The 22457-nt window shown below is 35.1% G+C and overlaps 1 protein-coding gene across 1 annotated transcript; it reads right to left on the bottom strand.

The window, feature by feature from the left end:
- Positions 1-1767: 1767 nt before the first annotated feature.
- LOC131153554 (uncharacterized) lies at positions 1768-19492 on the bottom strand. The gene is made up of 3 exons (XM_058105939.1): positions 18926-19492; positions 12775-12904; positions 1768-2274 (listed from the first exon to the last, which is right to left on the bottom strand). The coding sequence occupies exons 1-3, from the start codon at positions 19343-19345 to the stop codon at positions 2051-2053; spliced, it is 774 nt and encodes a 257-aa protein (XP_057961922.1). The 5' UTR covers positions 19346-19492; the 3' UTR covers positions 1768-2050.
- Positions 19493-22457: the final 2965 nt, after the last annotated feature.

Below are 22457 nucleotides of genomic sequence, written 5' to 3'. Positions count from 1 at the left end.
AATTTATGGAAGTTAATTTTTGATAAAGTATTTTGGTAACAAGTCGCAAAAACAACTAAAAATTATAAATATTTATTTTTTAAAATTTTTTGAAAATAATTGAAAGCTAACAAGAGAAACATAAAAGCAACAACGTAAAAAAAATGTATTTTCAAAATCTGTTTCTTTGCATAAAAGTGCAAAGAATATATATATATATATAAAACCCTAAAAGATTTTATCGATGGTCTAAAATATATGTGATTTGTAATCTTGATTGAAATAGAGTTGGGGAGGGTGGAAGGTAATTGAATGAATTTTGAGTGTAAGTATGTCGTTAAAAAGCCACTAGGATAAAATAATAATTTTTTAATATAATTATCCTATATTAGGAACAAATTTTGATTTTGAATTTGTGGTTTTAGATAAAATGTAATATAAATATTAATTTATTCAAATTAAATTTAAGTTCCCAAATTCATACTTAAACCTAACCTTAATAATTTTGGTAGGTTGAAATCAATTTTATTAAATGAATTTAACTAAAAAAATATATATGAACAGGTTTCCTTAATAAAAGGAAAAACATTTGAGTTCCATTTGAAATTTGGAAAAGAGTACAGAAATATATATATGGAAATCTTTTATATCTAATTATCAAGAGAAAATGATTTAAAACAAAGAAAAAAATACACGAAATAATTAAACCAAGTTATTATTCTACATATCACTAATATTTAATTTTTCTTAATTTTTATTATATCAAAATAAATTTTTAAAACTTTAGAAGAATTTGATATAAAGAGAAATTATAGGGAGAAATAAATTTTTTTCTTATTTTCCTTTTGTTTACTTTATCCAATCAATATTCTTGATCCACTTTTCATGTTGGGTGAGTTGAGAAATTAAGAAGAAACTAAAAATATATCAAATTAATAAACAAAAATTTGATTTTTTAACATATCATTAGCATTTGATTTTTTTATTTTAAATTAAATAGGAACAAGTTTTTATTAATATTTAATGTTAGAGATAAAATATAATGAAAGATTATTTCCTTCTTATTTTTCTTTCTTTACCATTCTCCGAACAAAGTCCTTGATCCAAACAAACACTTTAGTCCAACTCATAACTTAAAAAATATCAAAGAAATAAAAGAAAAATTCACAAAAATCTACTCTTTTATGTTTCGTTGTCAAAGTGAAAAAAAAATTTTAAAAATAAATTGCAATAAATAATTCAAAATCAATGAAAAAAATAGTTTGATTATACACATTATTAATATTTTATTTTTCTTAATTTTTAATCATATTAAAATAAATTTCTATTTTTTATAGTTTTTGATATAGAGAGAAAATATAATGAAAAATAAATTCTATTTTTATTTTTTCAAAAGGACCTTTAAAAAAAGAGAAATTTACAAAAGTTTTTTTTTTTTCTCATTTGACTATAAAAGAAAGTAAAACAAAATAAAATATAATTAACCATGAAAAAATTTTCTCACATTAATCATCAATTTTTAAATTTAACAATACTTAAACAAATCTCATTCTTAATAATAAAATAAAATGAAATATAATTAATCATGAAAAAAATCTCTTCTACACATTAATCTTCAATTTTTAATTTCTAATAATAATTAAACAATATATTCTTAATAATATCCATATAAAGAAAAAAATACATAAACAATTAATTTTTTTCTTTGTTTAAACAAAATCCTTGATCCAAATAAATCTTTTAGAATGCATAAAAAAAAAAAAAAGTTGCATATGAAGAGTTGGATCATGCCCAAATTGCCACTACATATATAGATTCAAAGGGCATGCCCAGTGGAAAATCATTTCCCAATGTCAAAACTCATCTCTCCAATCCTATTCCAGAGTAAAACCCAAAAAGGGCAGTAAGAGATAACTGTAGAATATACATACAAAGGGGAGAGCATATTCATTATATAAATCCTTGACCTCTACAAGAACTCAAAAATTAAAAAGACAAAAGGTCATGAACCATGCATGACAAATATGCATTAAGAATAATAATTGGCTCGACAAAATTTGATCAGAAGCTCTTATTTAGATTTCCTTTGTTGGTCAGAAACCCTAGCTCCCATAATCTTACAAACAGGTTCATCTTTCGACTTGATCAGCTTCAGAGCTGGGTGAACATTGAGGTCTCCCATCACCAACTTCTGCCCTACATCTAACTCACTCAGATCCACATCAATATAAGGAGGGATGACATCTGCTGGGCAAAGGTATTTCACTGTCCTCTTGATGATGTTCAGGTAAGCCCCTGCCCGGTTCCCAAGAGTAGAAAGAATGTAAGATCAACAAATGTCGTGATAATCAATTGCAATGAGGAAAGCAATTTAACAAAAAAAAAATCGAAACGTACATCTATTGAGAAAAGAACATGGACAAGAAAAACAAGGAAGACATCAAGAATCAAATGCAATTTATTTAAGTAGTTCTTTGGACACATGGATTTGGAACTGACTTAGAATTGCAAATACACCGATCTGCATTGGAATTCCAAATCCACAGTTTGGGTAAACTGTAAAATGGAAATGGATCTTCTGTTTGGCTCAACTAAAGTATGGATTCAAATCATCTCATCCAGCACAAAAATCTGCTCGCAAATGCAATTATGTGAAGAAAACAGTCCGATCATGGCCCCAGAAACTGAAAATGCATACCAATCAAGCATTGAATTGACCAATAAGAAGCAACCTGGTCACTATTACTTTTTCAAGAGTCCAGAGGAATCATATCACTGTTACAGTCCAATATGAGCTCTAACACTATATGCTCATACTTTTTTTTTATATAACAGATGGATTTGTTAGAAATGAAAGAACATACAAGGAAGACAACAAGAAACCCTCCTCAACAGAGGAAAGAAAAGATTAAAAACAAAAAAGACAACAAATACAATAAATCAGAACGCCACCATCAAAATACCAAAGCCAACCAATTCCCTTCGATATCAGATAACCTCGCTCCTTCAAACAAAAAACCAACAGAAAATTCCAAAGTGAGGCCAAATGATGAATCTTCCCATAAAAAAAATAAGCCCAACTCCTCCCCCCCACCCCTCCCCCGGCCTCAAATTAGAAACACGGCCATTTTGTTTGAGCCATAAAACCCACAAAACTGCAAAGACTGCACAAATCCACAAAGCACAAGCATCCTTCTTTTTACCAGAATGAGAAAAAGAAGTGGTTATAAAAACCACCACTGACTCCGGACAAACCCAATTTTCTTCCACAAGACCAAAGAGCTTGTTCCACATATTCCAAGCAAACGGGCAACAGATTGTTCGTGTTAACTCTACTAAGGACCAACCAAACAAAGGCCTTGATCTTTTAGGGACTTTGGCCTTACAAAAGATTTTACAGAGTGGAAAGGAAATACTAAGCAATAATCAAATAATCAAAAAAGGATATGAAAGCATAAACACCCAAGTCGTCTAAAGGCCAAGAATGACTGCCCACCCGAAAGGAAGGAGAGCAATTCCCCAATACATCAACAAGGAAGATGACTCCTCTAACTTCCTATCATTAACAGTTCTTTGGAAATGGAAATCCCAAGAAAACAAGACCTTCAGAATTCAAAAAGGAAATAACCCCATTATGTCCTGAACTCAAATGATAAAGACAAGGAAAAGAACTCAACAAAGCAACATTACCCACCCAGGTCTTCCCAAAAACGAATCCAAGAGCCATTACCAAGACAAAATTCGTATGAGGAATAAAGAGGGGGCTTTTTGAGAAATACACCTCCATGGGCTTCCCAAAAAGCATCTAATTCCTAAATTAGCATCCCACCCATTGCAAAGCAATTCAAATTTACTTTTAATGACCTTATGCCAAAGACAGGACTCCTCTAAGGGAAACTGCCATAACCATTTAGCCAAAAGAGCAGTGTTTTTAGACACCAGCTTACCAAGACCCAAACCCCCTCACCCCAAACTAGAGCTGCACGCAATCTCCCAGTTAATAATACGATCTCTCTTATCCCCTACCCACCAAAGGAATCTTGCATGATCTTCTCAATCTTACTGCTACTCCTACAGAATCATAAAAACAGACAAATAATAAGGATGGATGCTAGCAAGACATGCAGATGATCAGACAGGATGATCCACTTTCCCCTTTTCTGTTCCTCTTAGTAGCTGATGCGATGAGTAGATGGTGGATCGGGCTGTGGATAGGGGGATGATGAGAGGGTTGAAAGTGAGGAGAGAAGGGGTGGTGGTATCTCATCTTCAGTTTGCAGATGACACCATGTTCCTTTTAGAAGATCACAACCTTTCTTTCAGTTGTGCTCTGGGTATCCTCGAAGCCTTTGAAAGAATTTCGGGGCTTGAAATATATATGCGAAAAGTGATTTAGCAAATATTAATGTGCCTGTTGATCGGGGAGCAATCTTCTGTTGTGGAGTGTAGTATATTGGAGTGGCCTCTGACTTATACAGGGGTCCCATTGTGGGGCAACCCTAGACGTGCGGATTTTTGGAATTAGGTACTGGAGAGAATGGCAGAGAGGCTCGACATTTGGAAGGGGGCTTTTTTTTGCTTAGGAGGTAGAATCACCCTCATCCAGGCCAGCATATCTAGTACCCTGTTATATTATTTTTCTGTTTTTAAAATCTGAGTGGGAATTGCTAAGACCAAGGATTTCTTGTGGTCCGAAGTCCAGGGTTTTAGCCCCCATTTGGGAGCACTTTAAAAAAAAAAAGAATCACTTAAAATAAGCACTTTAACAAAAAAGTGGCATTTGGCTTGTATTAGAACAAACACTTATTGCAAAAAGTGTTTTTCTAGAAACACTTTTTTGAGGACTATTTAAGTGAATTTTGAAAAGCAATCTAAGATAGCTTTTTGGCCACTTATAAGTGACATTGTTCATAGACGGGTTCAATTTTGTAAAATAAGAAAGGGGCTATTTTATAATTTAAAAAACACATTAGAAGATAATCATTTACTATTTTATCATGTATTATAATATATTAATTATTAATGAAACATAATTTAATTCTAAAATGAAGAAGAAGAACCATCTATTAATTCAAATTTTAATAAATAATATTATTTTAACATAAATTAATATGATAATCATATACTATAATAATAAATAAAACTTTTTAATTTAGTTATTTATACTATTTTTAACATAAATTAATATGATAATCATATACTATAAATATACATTAATAACAAGATTATTGTTAATTAATAAATAATATTATTATACTATTTTCGTTAATATAAAATATTTAAAAATTTTAATTAAAATATTAATATAACTATCATTTAAATTTTTAATTATAAAAATATTAATATTTTATGAAAAACATATTTAAAAAATACATATTAGTTATTATAATTCAATTATGAATTGAACGATAACTATTTATTACTTTAAATTAACATTAAATAAATTAAAATTTTTAATTTAATTAATAATATTATTTTTAACATATTTTAATATAATAATAATATATTATAAATATACATTAATAAACAAGCTTATTATTAATTAAAAATAATAATCGTGCATTTTTTTAATATAAAATATTTAAATTTAATGATAAATAATTAAAATAATTATTAATAAAATTGTTAATAAAAAAATATTAATATCTGTAATCTAAAATGTGTTTAAAAAGAATCATATAGTACCTTACAATAAAAGTAAGTATCCAAATATCACTTATTTTAAACACAACCAAACACTGCTTATAATTTTCAGCACTTTTCCAGTTCAACACTTATTATCAGCACTAATTAAATTCAGCACTTTTTTTTTTTTCCCCTAAAAAGCACTTCTAAATAAGTGTCCAAACAATCCCTTGGGGATCATTAGTAAGGAGGGATGAGGTTTGTAGGTCCAAATTGGAGGGAGGGCTGGGTCTAGGAAATTTGGTGTCTAAAAGCATCACCCTTTTACCTAAGTGGTCAGCATTTTCCCCTAGAAGATGACTCCCTTTGGCATATAGTGTGATTAGAAGCAAGTATGGGGCGAATGAGAGTAGGTGGGGTCCCAATGTTAGTTTACAATGTTCATCAGACAGCCCATGGAGATCTATTTCTCAAATTTATCCTTTGTGTATGCCTCACAATTAATTGTGGTGGGGATGGCGTCTCGAATTCAATTTCGGAAAGATCCGTGATTGGTGAATGATATTCTAGCCACATCTTTCCCTCATCTCCTTCGTTTGAGCTCAGGGTAAGATAATATGATTTCTTTGTGGTTAACTCAAGTAGCCCTCTGGTTTCATGGAACTTTTATTTCAGAAGATCTCGTAATGATAAAGAACTGATGGAACTTTCATCCTTGCTGTCGTTATTGGTCAACTATCATCTTTCTTCAGCTAAGGATACTTGGTCTTGGGTTTTGGATCATTCAGGGGTGTATTTTTTGTAAATCTTTTTTTGAGTTTTTGGTCCATTCCTATTCTCGTTTTCCCCTTTATTCATCTATTTGGAAGGCAAATGCTCCCCCAAAAAAATTAAGGCTTTCATACGGCTGATTAGAATAAAATTATTTCTAAAGGTCTCAAAAGAAACAAAAAAATGGGTTATCAAAGCATTTTAAAAATAATAACAAAAAACCTTTCAAAAGTAAATCCAAGTGCTCAATAAAATCAACGCTAATAACCTGTTAAAGATCAGGAGACCTTTGAAGGTCTTATCTCTAGACGTGTGTGTCAGTGTGTGCTATGCTACTTGAATTCTGAAACAGCACCTCATCTATTTTCACACTCTGACTATGCGTGGAGAATTTGGAACAATTTATTTGGTGTGATAGGAAAATCTTGGGTCTGCCTGGCATCTGTGGAAGAATTGTTGTCTATTACTTTTGACATGGTAGAAGAAAGGAAAGGATTGCACCATGCAAATGCAGTATTTTTGCACTGTTGTGGGGATTATGGTTGAAGTGCACTGCATGGATTTTATCAGGAAGAAAATGGAATTGGGCAGCTGGTTTGGGAGAAGACCTGACTCCTTTATGGTCTGTTGGTTTCAGTTACTTTAAGGGTGCTAGTTTTTCAGAGGTTCAGCGAGAATTGAGGATCTTTTGCTCTGATTATTATATTTTTTTCCCAGCTTTTGTCTTTCTAGTTTTTTTTTTCTGAATTTTTCCAGAATTTTGATAGGAGAAGTCTTTTTCTCCTTTTTGTAAATTCTCCTCTTATCAATGAAATCTCTTCTTTTGCTATCAAAAAGAAAAAAGCAAGGCACGCCTGAATAAGAAGAATCTGTTGCCAATGCAGAAATTTATTACCATTAAGATCCTGCCCCCAAACATCTTGGGTAAAGCATAGTTAGACTGCTGCCCACCTTTTTTTTCCATTTGGATGAGGCAAAATTATTTATAATATCTTGATTTGAGTGGACAATACAAAGGGTGAACAAAAATCACCCACAAAAACCCCAAGACATCTATCAGAGGAAAACATGACAAAAACCAGAAAGCATAGAACCACTAACAGATAGAAGGAACACAACACCAGACCAATCTTGATGCCATTTCAACAACCATTTTCACAATCCAAAAGCCAAATTTAGATATGAAAGAGGCCAAAAGAAACATCAAAAGCATCAAATACAAAACAAATCTTCAAATAAAGAGGTTCAATCTGAAAATTGTTTTCAGTTTTTGTTCTCTAGGTGATTTTGGTCAACCAAAATCATTATTCACAGCTTCAACCTAATTTGGAGGTCCACAGAACTAGAGGGGAGAAAAAAGAAGAGATCAAAGAAATGAGCAAGCAGAAGAAGAAAAAGATAGAGACAAATTGATGATAAGATAAAGGTTTCACTTGTTGGCAAAGATTCCACACGACGGAGGTCAAGAAGGAGCCAGAGGGGAAAGGGCGGGAACTAGGGACTATCAATTGCAAGGGGTATCAGTTGAATAATGAGTTATGAAACAAAAATCCACATGCATTTGTACTTGTAAAATCCAACCAGGCTTGGAATTAGTTTGGTTGATTTGGGCCCTCTAGAATTTCATTTTGACTCATCGAAATTCACATTATTATCCCAGATCATGGGCTTGAAACTGGCCCCCAAAACCCGAATTCAAGGACTAAAACAGACCCTTAGAATTGTTGACTCAAGAATCAAGACACAAGAATAACCAGTCTTTTAAGTCACCAAAAGATCAAAACCATGCTTGAACACCCGAGTCTTGATGCCCACACAATTAAAACGCCAAAGTTAGGTCTTGTGCAGACAACACATTCCACTAAAAAATCCTAGAAATGGGAGATTTTTAGAATTGATCAACTCATTCCACAAACAAAGCAGTAGAACATACACTAACATCCAAAGGCAAAACGATCATTTACCACACTAGAGAAGAATGGTTAGAGATCTACAAAATTATATCCAATTCTTTTACCATTTTTTTCGAATGTAATATATACAGCGTGGTTGGCCCAATCAACCTAGCCTTTATGCAAGCCCATCTTTATTCTTTTTATAAACCATAGCCTCGGAACTTGTACCATCTATTTCCTTTAACATACCACATCACCAGACCCATTCTGAATGCAAGGGTAAGTTGCTCATTAGCACCACGAATTCCATCTGTAAGTGCTTGTCAGGTGAACTAAAAATAATCTGGCAGAAGTCTCTTCTTGATCCATACCAGCAATTTCAATCAACTTCTGTATTCGTAATCATGACTTAAGAATGAAATTCACTGTAGGAACAAGTTTCCGCAATAACAAACTAACTCAGCAAATAAGCAACCCTGTCAACTCTCTCTTGAGCAACAGCATTTTCAACCACTTTGGAATCTCAAACAGTGCGCGTTTACTTCTACGTAATCAGCTTAGAATTTGCAGTGTTAACCTTCTGCAACTACACATGAACTGTTCACAGAAGAACAAACTGCAAAGTATAATGCAAGCAACCAAAGTACCCAACTTAATTTGTTGAAAGTGGGGACTACTTGAGTTTAATCATGAAAGTGATGCTATCAAGCCCACAACACCAATCAACTCATGATCAGAATTTTTTCCCTTGGTTCATCCATCCAAACATCAATTCTAAAGCCAAAATATCCTTGTATTAGCTGGACTGTCCACATTTCTATTGACATTTAATCAAAGTATCAGCCCCTTAACACTACAAATCAAATTTTTAATTTTTTCCCTTCTGCTCTACTTGCATAAAGTTAAGTTCTTGATTTTAAAGAAAAAATCATGCAATTCTGTGTTTCAGAATACAATTCTAGCACAAAAAATCTAATTTGTTCATCCCACCTTTGCCACAGCAAAATTTTTAGTCAAACAATTCAATGTGATCTAACCAAAAGTTTAATGTAAAAGATATCCTGTGAGTCAAAACTTGATAGTTCCAATCATAATAAGACAAATGGAGAAGATCTCCAATTTTAAATGAAAAATCAATAAAATCATGCAGTATATTCAATTCCCATGAAAAGATTTCAATAAAATAAAAGAGAGAATATTGCTTCATGTCCACCATATTAACCATTATTTTCCCTTCCTCCAATAAAAACCCTATGTGAACCATTAATTATGTTAACAAAGAAATCACATCTTTTTGTTTGGATAGAACAAAGAAATCCTCAATTCAGACATCAATAAGTATCTCAACACTAAGACTTGCCAATCATAGTTATTAGAATCTTACAATTCACAATTCAAACTGTATGATTCATATCAATTCCACACCAAATTGATTCGATTTTTTATCGGAGAATCAAAACATAACCGAACAATTGCCAAGTCTAGCAATTCACCCTCTGAATCTAATGAATTGAGCCGAATCAACCAATAATATCTAGTCAGATCCAACTGATTTAAAACCCCAAAACATTCTTTTCTTTATTGCTTTTTTCACATGACTGCTTTCCATTCCTACTCTACATTGGTCCTGTGCAAACATAATTTTGGTCTTTTGTTATCTTCATAAAACCATTCTTCACTCTTGGAAGAGTATAGTGTTCTACCATTGAGAAGAAGGGCAGAAAACTAGTCAGCCAAGGTCGTAATCTCATTTCACTGTGTTGTTAAGATTCACACACTGGTTTTTTAGTAGTTTGTTCAATTATTTATAGTTTTGTTTTAAATTGATTTTTCTATTATTAATTAAAGAAAGCATATGCAAAGGTAACAGTTGGTCACAGGTTCGACTCTAAGGAAACAACCTCTCAGCATAAAACTCAGGGGTAAAGTTGTGTTCGCTGCGACACTCCCCCAACCCTAGCAAAGCCAGAGCCTCGTGGCTCTGGGACGCCCTTTAATTATAAAGAAACCATATGCAGAAATATGAGTTTTTTTATTGTTGATAAATGCCAAAAATTCAGTTATTTACTAGTTTTTCTTGATTCTTTCCCATAAACAACATAAAAAGTTCAGTTTTTATATATATTGTAGTGACCCGAATAATTATAATAATTAAATGATAATAGAGAGGGAGGAAATAGAAATGGGAAAGGAAAGAGGAAGCAGGCCTCATCGACGAACGTGAAGCGTTCGTCAACAAAGTTACAATTGGACTTGTCGACGAGGGTACGTTTCATCGACGAGAAAATACCAAGAGATTTTAGTAGGTTATGAATTTCGTCAACAAGGAGAGGGTTCGTCGAGGAGTTGTCTTCATGACCTCGTCGACGAGATGACGTGACTCATCGATGAAGGCCAATGTGTAAATAGTATTAAACGCCATTTTTTTGGTAGATTTTGGCCGCAAAAATCTCTTTCTCTCTCCTCCATCAGTTCCCTACCCTTCTCTCTCAATTTCTAGGCCGGATTTCCGCCGGTTCGACGATCTAAAGCCACCACGACACTCTTAGAGAGTTCTCTACATATCTACTGGAGTGGATCGTCGGTGGAGCTAAGTTGGAAGCCATCCCAAATCTAGGGTAAGGCTTTTTACTTAGTATTTGGTTTCTTGACAGTTGTAGGAAGTGTAGTACGCGTACAAATATCAAACTTTAGTTCTGAAGAATGTCGCTTTCAGAGTGTTGAACGGGGAACCCTGCGGGTGCGGGGCTGTTTGTTTTATGGGCTTTTTAGGAATCAGGTAAGGGAATAAATTAAGCTAGTTATTTTATGAAAAAGTATGTATGTTATTACAGTATTTGATTTCAGGAAAATAAATATATCTATATATGCTTTATGTTTGGGAAATACTACTATAAAAGATGGTATGTTTAAATATGTATAAAACCCATTTTGTGTGGCATGAGTGGAATTTTATAATGAAATACTGTTTTCTGGGAATATGATAATGATATGTATATGATTTACCAGCATACAGGCCATGATATGGATATGATTTGACGGCGTACGGGCTGAGCTATGGAAAAATATGAAATACCGGCGTGCGGACTGATGATTTTTATGATATATATATATATATATATATATAAATATTCAAATTGATGTGATGATATTGATTTGGTAATTAATAGTATGAAATATCCATGTATCACAGTTTGGTTATATGTTATATATTATCAGAACCTGGTTGGCTTAGTCTAGGCTAACACTTGCACGGTACCAATGCTATGTGTTCATGATTCATCATGATATTTGTGTTAAAGCTGCTGTACGAAGTAGCGTGAGGTTGGATGGTTGATGTGGTTTTAAGAAGTGTGAGCACCTCTGGTGTACGGACCAAGTCTAGCAGACCCATCGGACTTACAGACTGTACTTTTGACTTGGCAGTGATTAGCCAACCATTATCAAGTCCCGCCTTCGAGCCACACAACCCAATCATGTGGGGGTAATACATGACAACAGTCAGCTAACCTACCAGGGTTGTTTTCGTATTATTGTTATGATATGAGATAAATTATGCTTGTAGAAATCCATTATGTTCTGCTTTGAAATGAGTATACATGTTTTTCCCAGAAATAATTACATACAGTTTTACTGGTTATGTTTATATATATGATTATATGTATATCACAGGAATACTCATGTTGTCACACCCTAGTATTAATTTATTTCCCTTACTGAGAGGTGTCTCACCCCGAATTTCATGAACATTTTAGGAGCCCCTAATAGGAGAGCGGATAAAACTCAGCTGAGGTAGTACAACTAGTTTGCCCTTCCAAAAGGGTAAGTGTTTCAATAGGGTCGGATGTATTTTGTGGGAATGACCATAGGACTCCTTTTGGGTTGTAAATATAATTACAGTGGATATAATAACTCTGGTATTGTAATGTATGGTATAATGAGGTGTTTATGATTTATGTTTCCTGCTGCATAGGCTTCCGTTTTGTGTTTCTATTATATCTCTGGTACCCACAGGTTCGGGATGATTATGATCTGCTAGATTTATTATATTGGTTTTATTATAAAAGGAAAAAAAATGTATGGAAATTAAGCAGGTCGTTACATATATTTTTATTGACTCCTTCCCTTACTTTTATTGTTTAAAGGAAGCACAGAGATAAAATATGAACGTTTTTATAATCAAATTGTAACTGTATTTTACTATTTATGTCGTGTGTACATATATCAGTGCATGCATGTCATTTTGAATCAGTTTTGGAAATTTAAACCAAACCTCACAATTTGGTTCTTGATTCCCAAAATTGAGATTTCAATTCACAGTCTGAATCTCAGTTTGACAACTGCAGCAGCAACATATATTATACAATAACTTGTGTTCATCTTACAGCACAGAGTACTAGAGTGCAAATGCATGAAAAGGCTTGGCAAAAATTTCAAACTTTTTGTAACTATGGCACAGCAACATTTCATCTTAAAAAGAGCAAGGGTTCGAGCTATGCCACACCTTTTTTTAAACCAGGGGACACGTCTTCTCCTCTGAATACCAGAGGAACATCCACCTTCAACAGCGCATGTGACGGGGCCCTTATGAACGTAACATTAAGTACTGCATCTGTGCCAGCATGCTGATGAAGCTGTCAAATTGAGAAGGAAAAAAAGAATCAAGAGTTGCAGATAGTCAACCAAAAAACTCTGTAAAAAGTCAATACTCAAGTTTGAAGCCAACAACAAACAATGATCCATCAATTTTTAATGAGGGGAAGACTCTCTAAGATTCAAATATCAATTTGAAGATTTGTTCAGAAATGACATTTACTTTGAAGATATAGTGTGTGTTCTACCAAAATCAAAACATTTCCTTGATAAGCAAAGGGCACAATGTACAAGACAAATAAAACAAAAAGGAAAACAGGGAGAATAAAATCCTCCCTATACATCAGAAGTAAAATAATTACAAATTTCCCATTCTAGGCCCAAAAACTAAATTCAATGCAAGAGAGCCAGCCAGTCCCACTGCATGTCTTCCAAAGAGATGTGACGAAAAAAAACCATTTTCTAACACCCACAAAGTAAGCACTCTACTCCAAAGCAAGTTAGTAGACATAGCCACTCCCTTGAAAATTCTAGCATTCCTTTCATCCAAACACACCAAATTATAGCCATAATAGAGCATGGCCATAAATCTTTCCTGTTCTTTCCTTTACCAAAGCAACTGAACATGATGGAGCAAAATGCCTTCAATGTGGACAGCCCAGCTCTCACCAAATATACCAAATAATCTATTCCAAATGGCCCATGTGTAAGGGCAATGAAGAAACAAATGTGCACAAGTCTCTCCCACTCCTCAAGCAAAAGACACAAATATCCAGAGACAGCTTTATTGGGTCTTCAGTTCTGAAGCAAATCATTGGGATTAATTTTTTCAAGTTTTACAGTCCAAACAAAAGTTTTTATTTCCCAGGGGAGCTTTGGCTTTCCAAATCAATGGACACAAAACAATTTTATCCACAGTAGGGTCACAAGTCAAATAAGAGAAAAAGGATTTACAAGAGAATTTCCCAGAAGTATCTAAGATCCAAACCCTTTTGTGACTTCCACATGATTATGAAAAGAAACCAGCAGCCTTGTCAAAAAGGGCCAACTTATTAATCTATTTCATTAAGATTCCTCCCAAAATGGAATTCTAAGATTGCCTTTTTCCTTGCGGAAGAAAAAAAAAGCAGAAATAGGAGAGACTTTGTCTACTAAATTCCCTCATTTTTTGTTGTTAATCTCCAAAATCAGAACATGACACATGTTCTATTCCCTGTTTGTTCTAGGATACATGAACAGACCCAGTTACAGATGTGCACTCAGTAACGATAGCACACTTTCTAATCCTGCTAAAACAACGAACTAGAGGTTGCATAAATCGACATACAATTTCTTAAGAAATGCATGATGTTTCCTGCCATTTCTAGGAAGTCCATGTCAAGTTGAATAGTTCACAATCATAATTCAACTACGAATTTTCATCTCACTTTTTTGGTGAGAAAAAGAATAATAGCATAAAGATGGAAGCCAAAAAAACATAACTAGCTCTCCAAGGGTTGCTCAATTCAGAAATCTTAGGCTTACCCATATGTTAGAGTTTGAGTCTCAGAGTCTGCAGCTTTCCAGTTGAAATAGAACTTTGATATTCAAGTGAAGAGGGGTAGAGGGGCTGGCCCATTATCTGAATGGACTAGTCAGGTGCCCAAAGGACCCCAGACACCATAATATCAAAAATAAATAAATAAATAAATAAAAATATTATGGAACTACCATGAAACATTTCATACATTCCTAGTTTGGCAGCCTAGATCCCTAAGTTGTAAGAAAAACTCAACAATAATTTTTATGATCAGCTTGAAAATGGTTGTGATGCAGAACAGCATCAAGAAATTATACACGAGAGAAATTGGAAGAAATAGAAGAGAGAGGTGAGGAAAGAACAAGAAGAAGAGAGGAGGAAGGAGATATGATTGGAGGAAAGAACACGTCTTCAATTCCCAATTCAACTTCAACAATAACCAGCTCTTACATGGCTTTTGCAGACAATTTATAAGAAAGCCTTAAATACAAGAAATTACACGTATCTCCCTAAAGATACATGAACTATAGCCAAGAGAGAAACTGGAAGAAATAGACAAGGGAAGACGAGGGGAAGAACACAAAGAAGGAAGAAGGAAGAAAAAAAGAGAAGGAAGAAGAGGATACAATTGGGGGAAAAACACATATTCAATTAGCAATTTGAAGCTTGCTTGTTGTTCAAATCACAATTCAACAAGAACCACCTCTTGCATGGCTTTCACATATTATCTATTAGAAAGCATAAAAAACAAGAAATTATACATACAGCCCCAAAGATATAGAAATTATAAACAAACCCCTAAAATGCACAAATATAAACTATGATAACCATGCCACTTTGGCCACGGTAAATTTCAAATGCTTTAATAAATTAGCATGATTTTGCTTTGTTTTGCATTAAAAAAGTTCATACTAGCGATGTTGTTAATTGTGTTAACCAATATTTGAAATTCCATTTGACTTATTGGTAGTAGGAGGGGCTTAAATGAAAGGAAATTATGAGGGATATGCTAAAACATAAACAACTTAAGAGTTGGGGAAAAGAGAGAGGAAAAAAAAAAGGATGGGGCATACTGAAACCAGATGTGACACCTGGCAGCACTACAAAACAGCAGTAGCCACCTAGCAGCTCTTCAGACCAACAGCCGACAAATAGTGCAGAGATGGCAGTGCCGCAGACCCTTGTTGCCACTAGCTGCTGCAGTCCTGCCATGTTTCCAGCCTAGAAAGAGACACTTTGCAAGCAGCTGGCAGCAAGTAGATGCTATCTTGACCTTTCCACCCTGCACAGCAGCCCCAACACACAAAAGAATACCACAAACTCCTGTTGTAAACCCTAGTTCTACAGAGAGAGAGAGAGAGAACTCTGCCAAAAAGATAAGGGAAATTCGAAGAAAATCAGGAGAAAATACAGGAAATTCAGAGGGAAACTTAAACTAAGTTTGAAGAAGCTGAAAATCAAGGTAGGTGTTCTTAATTTTCATTCATTCACCTAGGGATTTTGGGTATTCAAAGGAAATAGCAGTAGAATCTTGCATGTAATTGAATCACCAGTTAGAAAGATTTAAACTTGTTATTTCTAATTATTTGATATGGCTACATATATGTTCCCTTTGGTTACCACAGCTGCAAATTTTGTTTAGTTGGGAAAATTTTCATGTGATAGATATTCACTCGTACGGGTCATAGTTTTACTTGCTATGACATAGCATGTTTTTAAGTACCTATTGAATTGTTATTATGTAAAATAGTTGGCACTTTGTGTATTATTGTGGCTGTGATATTGTGAAATTTGAGGAAGTAGGGATTGAATCTCCCTTGGGGGAAAGGCCCTAAACCTCCAATGGGTATTTCCACATTAGGTGCTAGTTTTCCAAGCTGGAATTTGGCACTTGTCGGTATTTTTGCATTAAGCAGTGGTTGGCCAAGCTAGAATTTGGCATTTGCTTGAGATAAAATATGCACTTAGTTGGGACAATGCTGAGAAAAAAAAAATGCGTAAAAGAGAACTTACAACCTAGACAAGATAGGAAGTCCTCCGAAAATTAATATATATATATATATATATATATATATATATGAAGAAAACATTTTAAGAATGAAATAAAAACAAAAAAGAATTAACCCAAAACACACCCTTCTTTAAACCCTCTCCATTCTATTTCACCAAGCACTTTAATTATCTAGTTCCCTCTAGCTCTTCTTCACACCTCATTTTTGCCACCTTTAAGCCGAACTTCATTCCCGACAAGATTAGACAATCATAAACCAATCTTACCCATTAATTGCTCCACTTGTAAACCCTTCCTAGAAATCTCCCCAACAGGGATCAGCAAAATTCCATCCTTACAGTATTGCTTATTACCCATTCCACCCTCCTCAAAAATAGAAATCCCCACCAATCCTTTGATCAAAGATGGAGGCCCATATGACAAACCCCAAGTAAATTATAAGAGTCAAAAAGATATCCATATTGATCATAAATCCCATCCAAAAGCAACCTCCCATCACAATCAAACTCACTAAGGACTTCACTATCATTATCCGATACATCCCTCATTTTTTCTTCCCCTTACCTTTGCAATCACCCCTTGCTAGTTAAACATTTGGATCTTCCACAATATGCAACTTTCCTTTGGTATCTCTCTTACAAACTTTGGAACTACTCCACCATATCGTCTCTTCTATTCACATCTTTTCCTCATTTCTACACCCACCTAAACCACCTTCCAATGAGCACAAACATTTTGGATCCTAAACTAATCAATTGGTTCCTATACCAAGTGATTTATCCCCCTAGGCCTGGACCATCATTTTTCCGTTGAATATTGTTCACGCCAACTTCTAGGTCTTTCATAAACTCATGATAACCTCATCAACGACCATCACTCAAGACTCGCTAGTATTTCTCTCCTCTATGTGAGTTTCCTCCGACTCAAGATTGGCCTTCACCAACTTGTCCTTCAAACTTAGCTTGATTAAAGTCTTAGCCCGGTGAAGAGGAGGTAGCTACCTACTCTTCTCCCGCTTTGAACCAAAAGATTGGGCCTAGTTCTGTGAAGGAGATGAACCCATACACTGCCCACTTAAAATGTAACATGAGCTTTGGACCTAATTGCAACCAGGTCCAATGTGTTGAGCCTAAGATATAAAAACGTCTTGCTTCAGATTTTAAGGCCTAAGTTGGAGGCCCATTTTATATGTTGGATTCAATTTAAATAGTACCCAAAAATGGCTCAAATTCATTGAAATATTAACAAACCTAGCCCAAGCCATTCAAAGCCCACATCATTTTCCTTGGATTCACATGCCTTGTCACACAACCTAACCCATTCCTCTCTTGGCACTCCATCTTCTCCCCATGACCATCCTTCAATGAAGCCCTCCTTGCATCTAAATGCACAATATTGACAATTGACCACCCACTATGACAACTTGCATTGCACCACCCATAGCAATCACAAACTTTGTTGCTTCCAGCCGTCGCCAAGTTGCTCCATGAGCAATTTTAGCCATTTACAATTACTAGAAACCAAGGGATTAAATTATTGGCCATTGCACAAAACCCCTGCACAATTCCTCACCATCCATTTCCTCTAGATTCTCCAAGGACAAATATCAAAAAATGATTTCCTTCCACCCCAATCCTAACCCCAAGAACTTACTCGATGTCATGGACCAAATCACCAACCAATACATGACCCTACCAATTTGAATGCTACATTATCCCTAACCCAAACTTCCAAGCACCGATTATATACCCCAGAAACAACTTCACCAATGACGAAGATAAACTCACCCATTGATTACAATTAGGTTTTCACTCAAGCACAAATAGAAATTGCCCTTTCCCACTCTATCCAATCTCAAATTGAAGAATTTATTTTCGGTCTAGGCAGATTTACGTTGGAGCCCTTCCTTCATGGCAGCCTACAGCTGCAATTGGCACGCTAAACAGGAAAGAGAGTGAGAGACGGACTGAAAGGGAAAGGTCTCACACAGTCATTCTATGTTTTAAATTTTTTTGAATATTTAAGGTTTTATTTGATTTACATAATAGTTCTCCTTAGGAACAGGATGGAATAACAAATTTGGAAATAGAGGTAAAGGTTACATTTGGTTCACATAATAGTTGTTCTTAGGAATAAGATTGAATTCAATGAGAAATTAGTTATTAATTTTCTATTCCTTTCCTATTCCAACATAGAACAAGAAAATAATAGACTTGGCCTTACCTATTCGGCTCTTCCTCACTATATATTCATAAAATGTTTTAGATTGTCATCTGACAACAACATGTTTTTTAATACAAACTACCAAATTCTCCTACTATAACTATTCTATACCTAAGCATAGGTATAAAAGGGGACGGAATAAGGCATCCTTCGGTAACAAAGAAATGCCTGTAAACAAACCATTCGTTGTAGCCCAAAATATCAAGCGAACATTACCGCAAGAAGCTATCAATTCTCCACTAGCACATACAATAGTATATCATCGTCAGAAAAATTCAAATTGAAAAAAAAAGGCATATTACTCCATACCCCTCGAGGCAAGACGCGGACTTTCTCGACTAACTCATCAGAGTCGAACGCGGGGCGAACCTCGAGATCGAAGAGCCTCGAGAGGAAGAAGGAGCGGCCGAGATGGCCAACGAGCTTCCGGATCTGGTTGGTCTGGACGGAGATGAGGCGCTTGTTGCCGCCGTGCTGCCCGTCCTCCTGCTCGAAGATAATGCTGGGAACGCGGCCGGCCTTTCGCTCCTTGACGGATATGCTGGTGCCAGAGGCCCCCCGAGGGACGGCGCGGATAATCTCGGCGTATCTGGGGTCTGGTTTGGGGAAGCCTTCGAGATATGTGAGGGGGAGGACATCAGGGTCTTGAACAGCCACAGCCGCCGATGATAATGAGTAGCGTCTGCCGAGGGTGACAACTTCGGTGAGCGCAGGGCGTGGGATCCGCATTTGGGGGCGCAGAGAGAGAGAGAGAGAGGGGCCTAGGATTTTAGAAGGGTTTTTGTGGTAAGACCTGGAAATGGGACATGGAAATGAAACGGAGCTGAACACTAGGAGAGTGTTTTTGCAGGGGAGCAGAGGAGGCTGGGTCCCGAAATGGTTAAAAAATAAATAAATAAATAAATTATATTTTTAAACACATGAGACTCATTTATTAAATTAGAAAGTTTAAATTTACCTATTAGTCATTAATAAACGAATTAACCTAAACTTATTTAACCCCGACCCATTTATGACATGGCCAAATTCGAAGGCCCTGTTTTCGTCCACGAAGGCCCTTTTGTGGTTCGTTGACGAAGAGATCCCAAACGACTGAAATTTCAGGCTTAGGGTTCGTCAACGAAGTCCTTCTTTCGTCGACGAACGTTCTTCTACAGTTTGTTGACGAACGTTCTTCTGCAGTTCATCGACAAAGGCGTCATTTCGTCAATGAAGGTGACCGGATTAATGGCTTATAAAAAGGATTTTTGGTTACTTACTCATTAAGAAACTCAAATTCTCTCTCTTTCTCTCTTTAACCCGCGCCCTCACTCTCTCTCTCTATGATTTCTAGTCATTTGTTGCCACATTTAACAATCAGAAGTTACCATGAGAATCTAAAGGAGATTCTCTACAAGTCTAGTAGAGTAAATTTTTTATCTGAGTTTTTCAGACATTACTCCAAAATCGGGGTAAGTATGATATTTTAAGGCTTTATAGTTGTTTTTGAATATAGGGTGTAACACCACAAACTCGAATCCAGGGTCTAGAGTGTTATTTGAAAAACATCTCTGATACCACCTTGTGACACCCCGAACCCGCCAAGTGGAGTCCAGGTGCCACATGTTCATTTCACCTATATCTGATAACATAATCTCAATCACACGCGGAAACAACAACAATTCTTCAATCTTTATACCAAAGTTTCTACATTAGATACAATCTTAAAAGGTATCTTCCAAACAAACAGTTAGTATTTAACAAACATATATACATCTCTAAAAACATAAACAAACCCAAAAAGAATATACACATCCAAAAGTTTACACCCTCTATCTCAAAATGCTAGAACAACCCCGAGCTCTCTAAGCTCGATCACGCGAAGGTCCTAAAAAAAATAAAATTCAACTATCAGGTGATCAGACACATCTCAGTAATGATGGAATACATTAAATCAATGTGTGACAATCATGAGGTTTAAGTACAACATATATGTAACAATCCAAAAAATAAATAAATAAAATAAAATAATTATTAATTAAAAAAATTATTATTATTATTAATTAATTATTATTAAGAAAATTAATTAAATTAATAAATTTAAGAATTTTGGATATATATATATATAAAAGTATATATGTAAGTATAAATATATAAAAGTATATATAAGTAAGTATATATAAGTATATATATATATATATATATATATATATATATTAAAGAATGGATAAAGGAGAAAGAAAGGATAAAGGAAAGAAGAAAAAAAAAAAGAAAAAAAAAAAAACGAAAAATTAGTGTGTAAGTTTTCTCGCTGGAACAAAACAGAAGGAAAGAGGAGAAAAAAAAAAATTCACGCGCACAGTTCACAGATAAGAAAGGAAAGAAAGAAAGAGAAAGAAAAAAAATTAAATATATTCTCTCACTCTCCATTCCTCTTTCTTCTACGATTTTACGGCCGATTCTCGCCCAATTGGAAATCCGAAGATATCACCGAACTCCATTCTTCGCCACCGAGATATCTACCGAAGTGGATTTGTCGTAGGAGTAACGTGGGAATATCTCGTGGGGTAAGCCAAATTCTCATTCTTATCTCAATTTTTCCTAAATTTTAAGCCAAATGGGCGATCGGACACCACCACAAGAATCTAGGGATGATTCTCTACAAGTCTAGCGGAGTGAAATTCTCGTGGGGTTATTGTAGAAATAGTCCAAAATTATGATAAATGTGTTATTTAGAAATTAATTATCATTTAATTATTATAAATTAGGAAATGTTAAAATAATATTTTATTGGGGTTGATTTGATTGAATCAGGGTTCGGGTGAGCGTCGCGGGTATAAGTTTGGGAGCCCTGCAAGCGTAATTCAGGGAATCAGGTAAGGGGGAATAAAATTATATCAGTATTTTATTAAAGTGAACCAATTATTTACGAGCATACTAAATTTATTATTTATTTATATGATTTTCAGAATAGTTTGATTGCTGGAAAAAAAAATGATTATTTGGTTTACGGTTATATTTGGGATAATTGTTTATGATATTAAATTCGTGTGACATGGGAGTAATTTTCCTAATAAATTGGATATGAATTACTGTGGTATTTGGGTTTGCATGTGGGGGTGTTTGAAATGATTATGGTAAGATGAATGAGTTGTTATGTTTGATTCCTGTGTGGAAATGATTTAATGCGTTTGTGTGAACTAACTGTGTGATTATTCGTATGCATCTCAATATAACGTTGGCATGAGGAGGTTGTTATATTGCCTATATATAAATGATGATGTGACGTTGGTAGGTCGAGCAGCTTGTCATATCGTTATTTATATGGGGTAGGACATTGGCAGGTCGAGGAGCTTGTTCTACTGATGTATGACGGGTAGGTCATGGGGATTGGATACTGGTGAATAATGGCGCCTGTGTGGGCCATGTTATATACCCTGTGTGGGTAGTGGTGCCTGTGTGGGCCACGTTATATCCTGTGTGGATAATGGCGCCTGTGTGAGCCATGTTATGTACCCTGTGCGGTTAGTGGTACCTGTGTGGGCCATGTGTAGATAAGAAGTACGTAGGTGCCTGTGTGGGCCACGTACTGACATGTACGCAGTTGCTCTGTGTGGGCCACGTACTGAGGACATTGGAAGATGAAGTATGAGATGCATGATTCCTGTGTGGATGTGTTGTGTGCATGTGAATTTAATTATAGCATAAAAATAATGGTATAGCATATTGTGAATGCATGTGTGTGCATGCGGCGAGGTAAACATACCACCGGGAGCTTGCTGAGAAAGGCGAGTGCTCTGTTAGGTAGTTTCTTGGTATCAGTGCAAAGGGATGCTACTTGTATGGGCGAGTAGACATCCCG

This window comes from Malania oleifera, chromosome 4 (genome assembly GCF_029873635.1).
Source record: "Malania oleifera isolate guangnan ecotype guangnan chromosome 4, ASM2987363v1, whole genome shotgun sequence".
NCBI classification, from domain to species: domain Eukaryota; kingdom Viridiplantae; phylum Streptophyta; class Magnoliopsida; order Santalales; family Ximeniaceae; genus Malania; species Malania oleifera.
The sequence above is the reverse complement of the archived record's forward strand: the minus strand, read 5'-3'. Positions and strand labels throughout refer to the sequence as shown.

Bases quoted from the DNA above. Each gene is read 5' to 3' on its own strand.
- LOC131153554 (XM_058105939.1), bottom strand. From the start codon at position 19,345: ATGCGGATCCCACGCCCTGCGCTCACCGAAGTTGTCACCCTCGGCAGA. The intron at 12,905-18,925 runs GTATGGAGTAAT...TCAATTTGACAG, and splicing joins TCCGCGTCTTGCCTCGAGGG to CTTCATCAGCATGCTGGCAC. The intron at 2,275-12,774 runs GTGTGGCATAGC...GGAACCGGGCAG, and splicing joins GTCCCCTGGTTTAAAAAAAG to GGGCTTACCTGAACATCATC.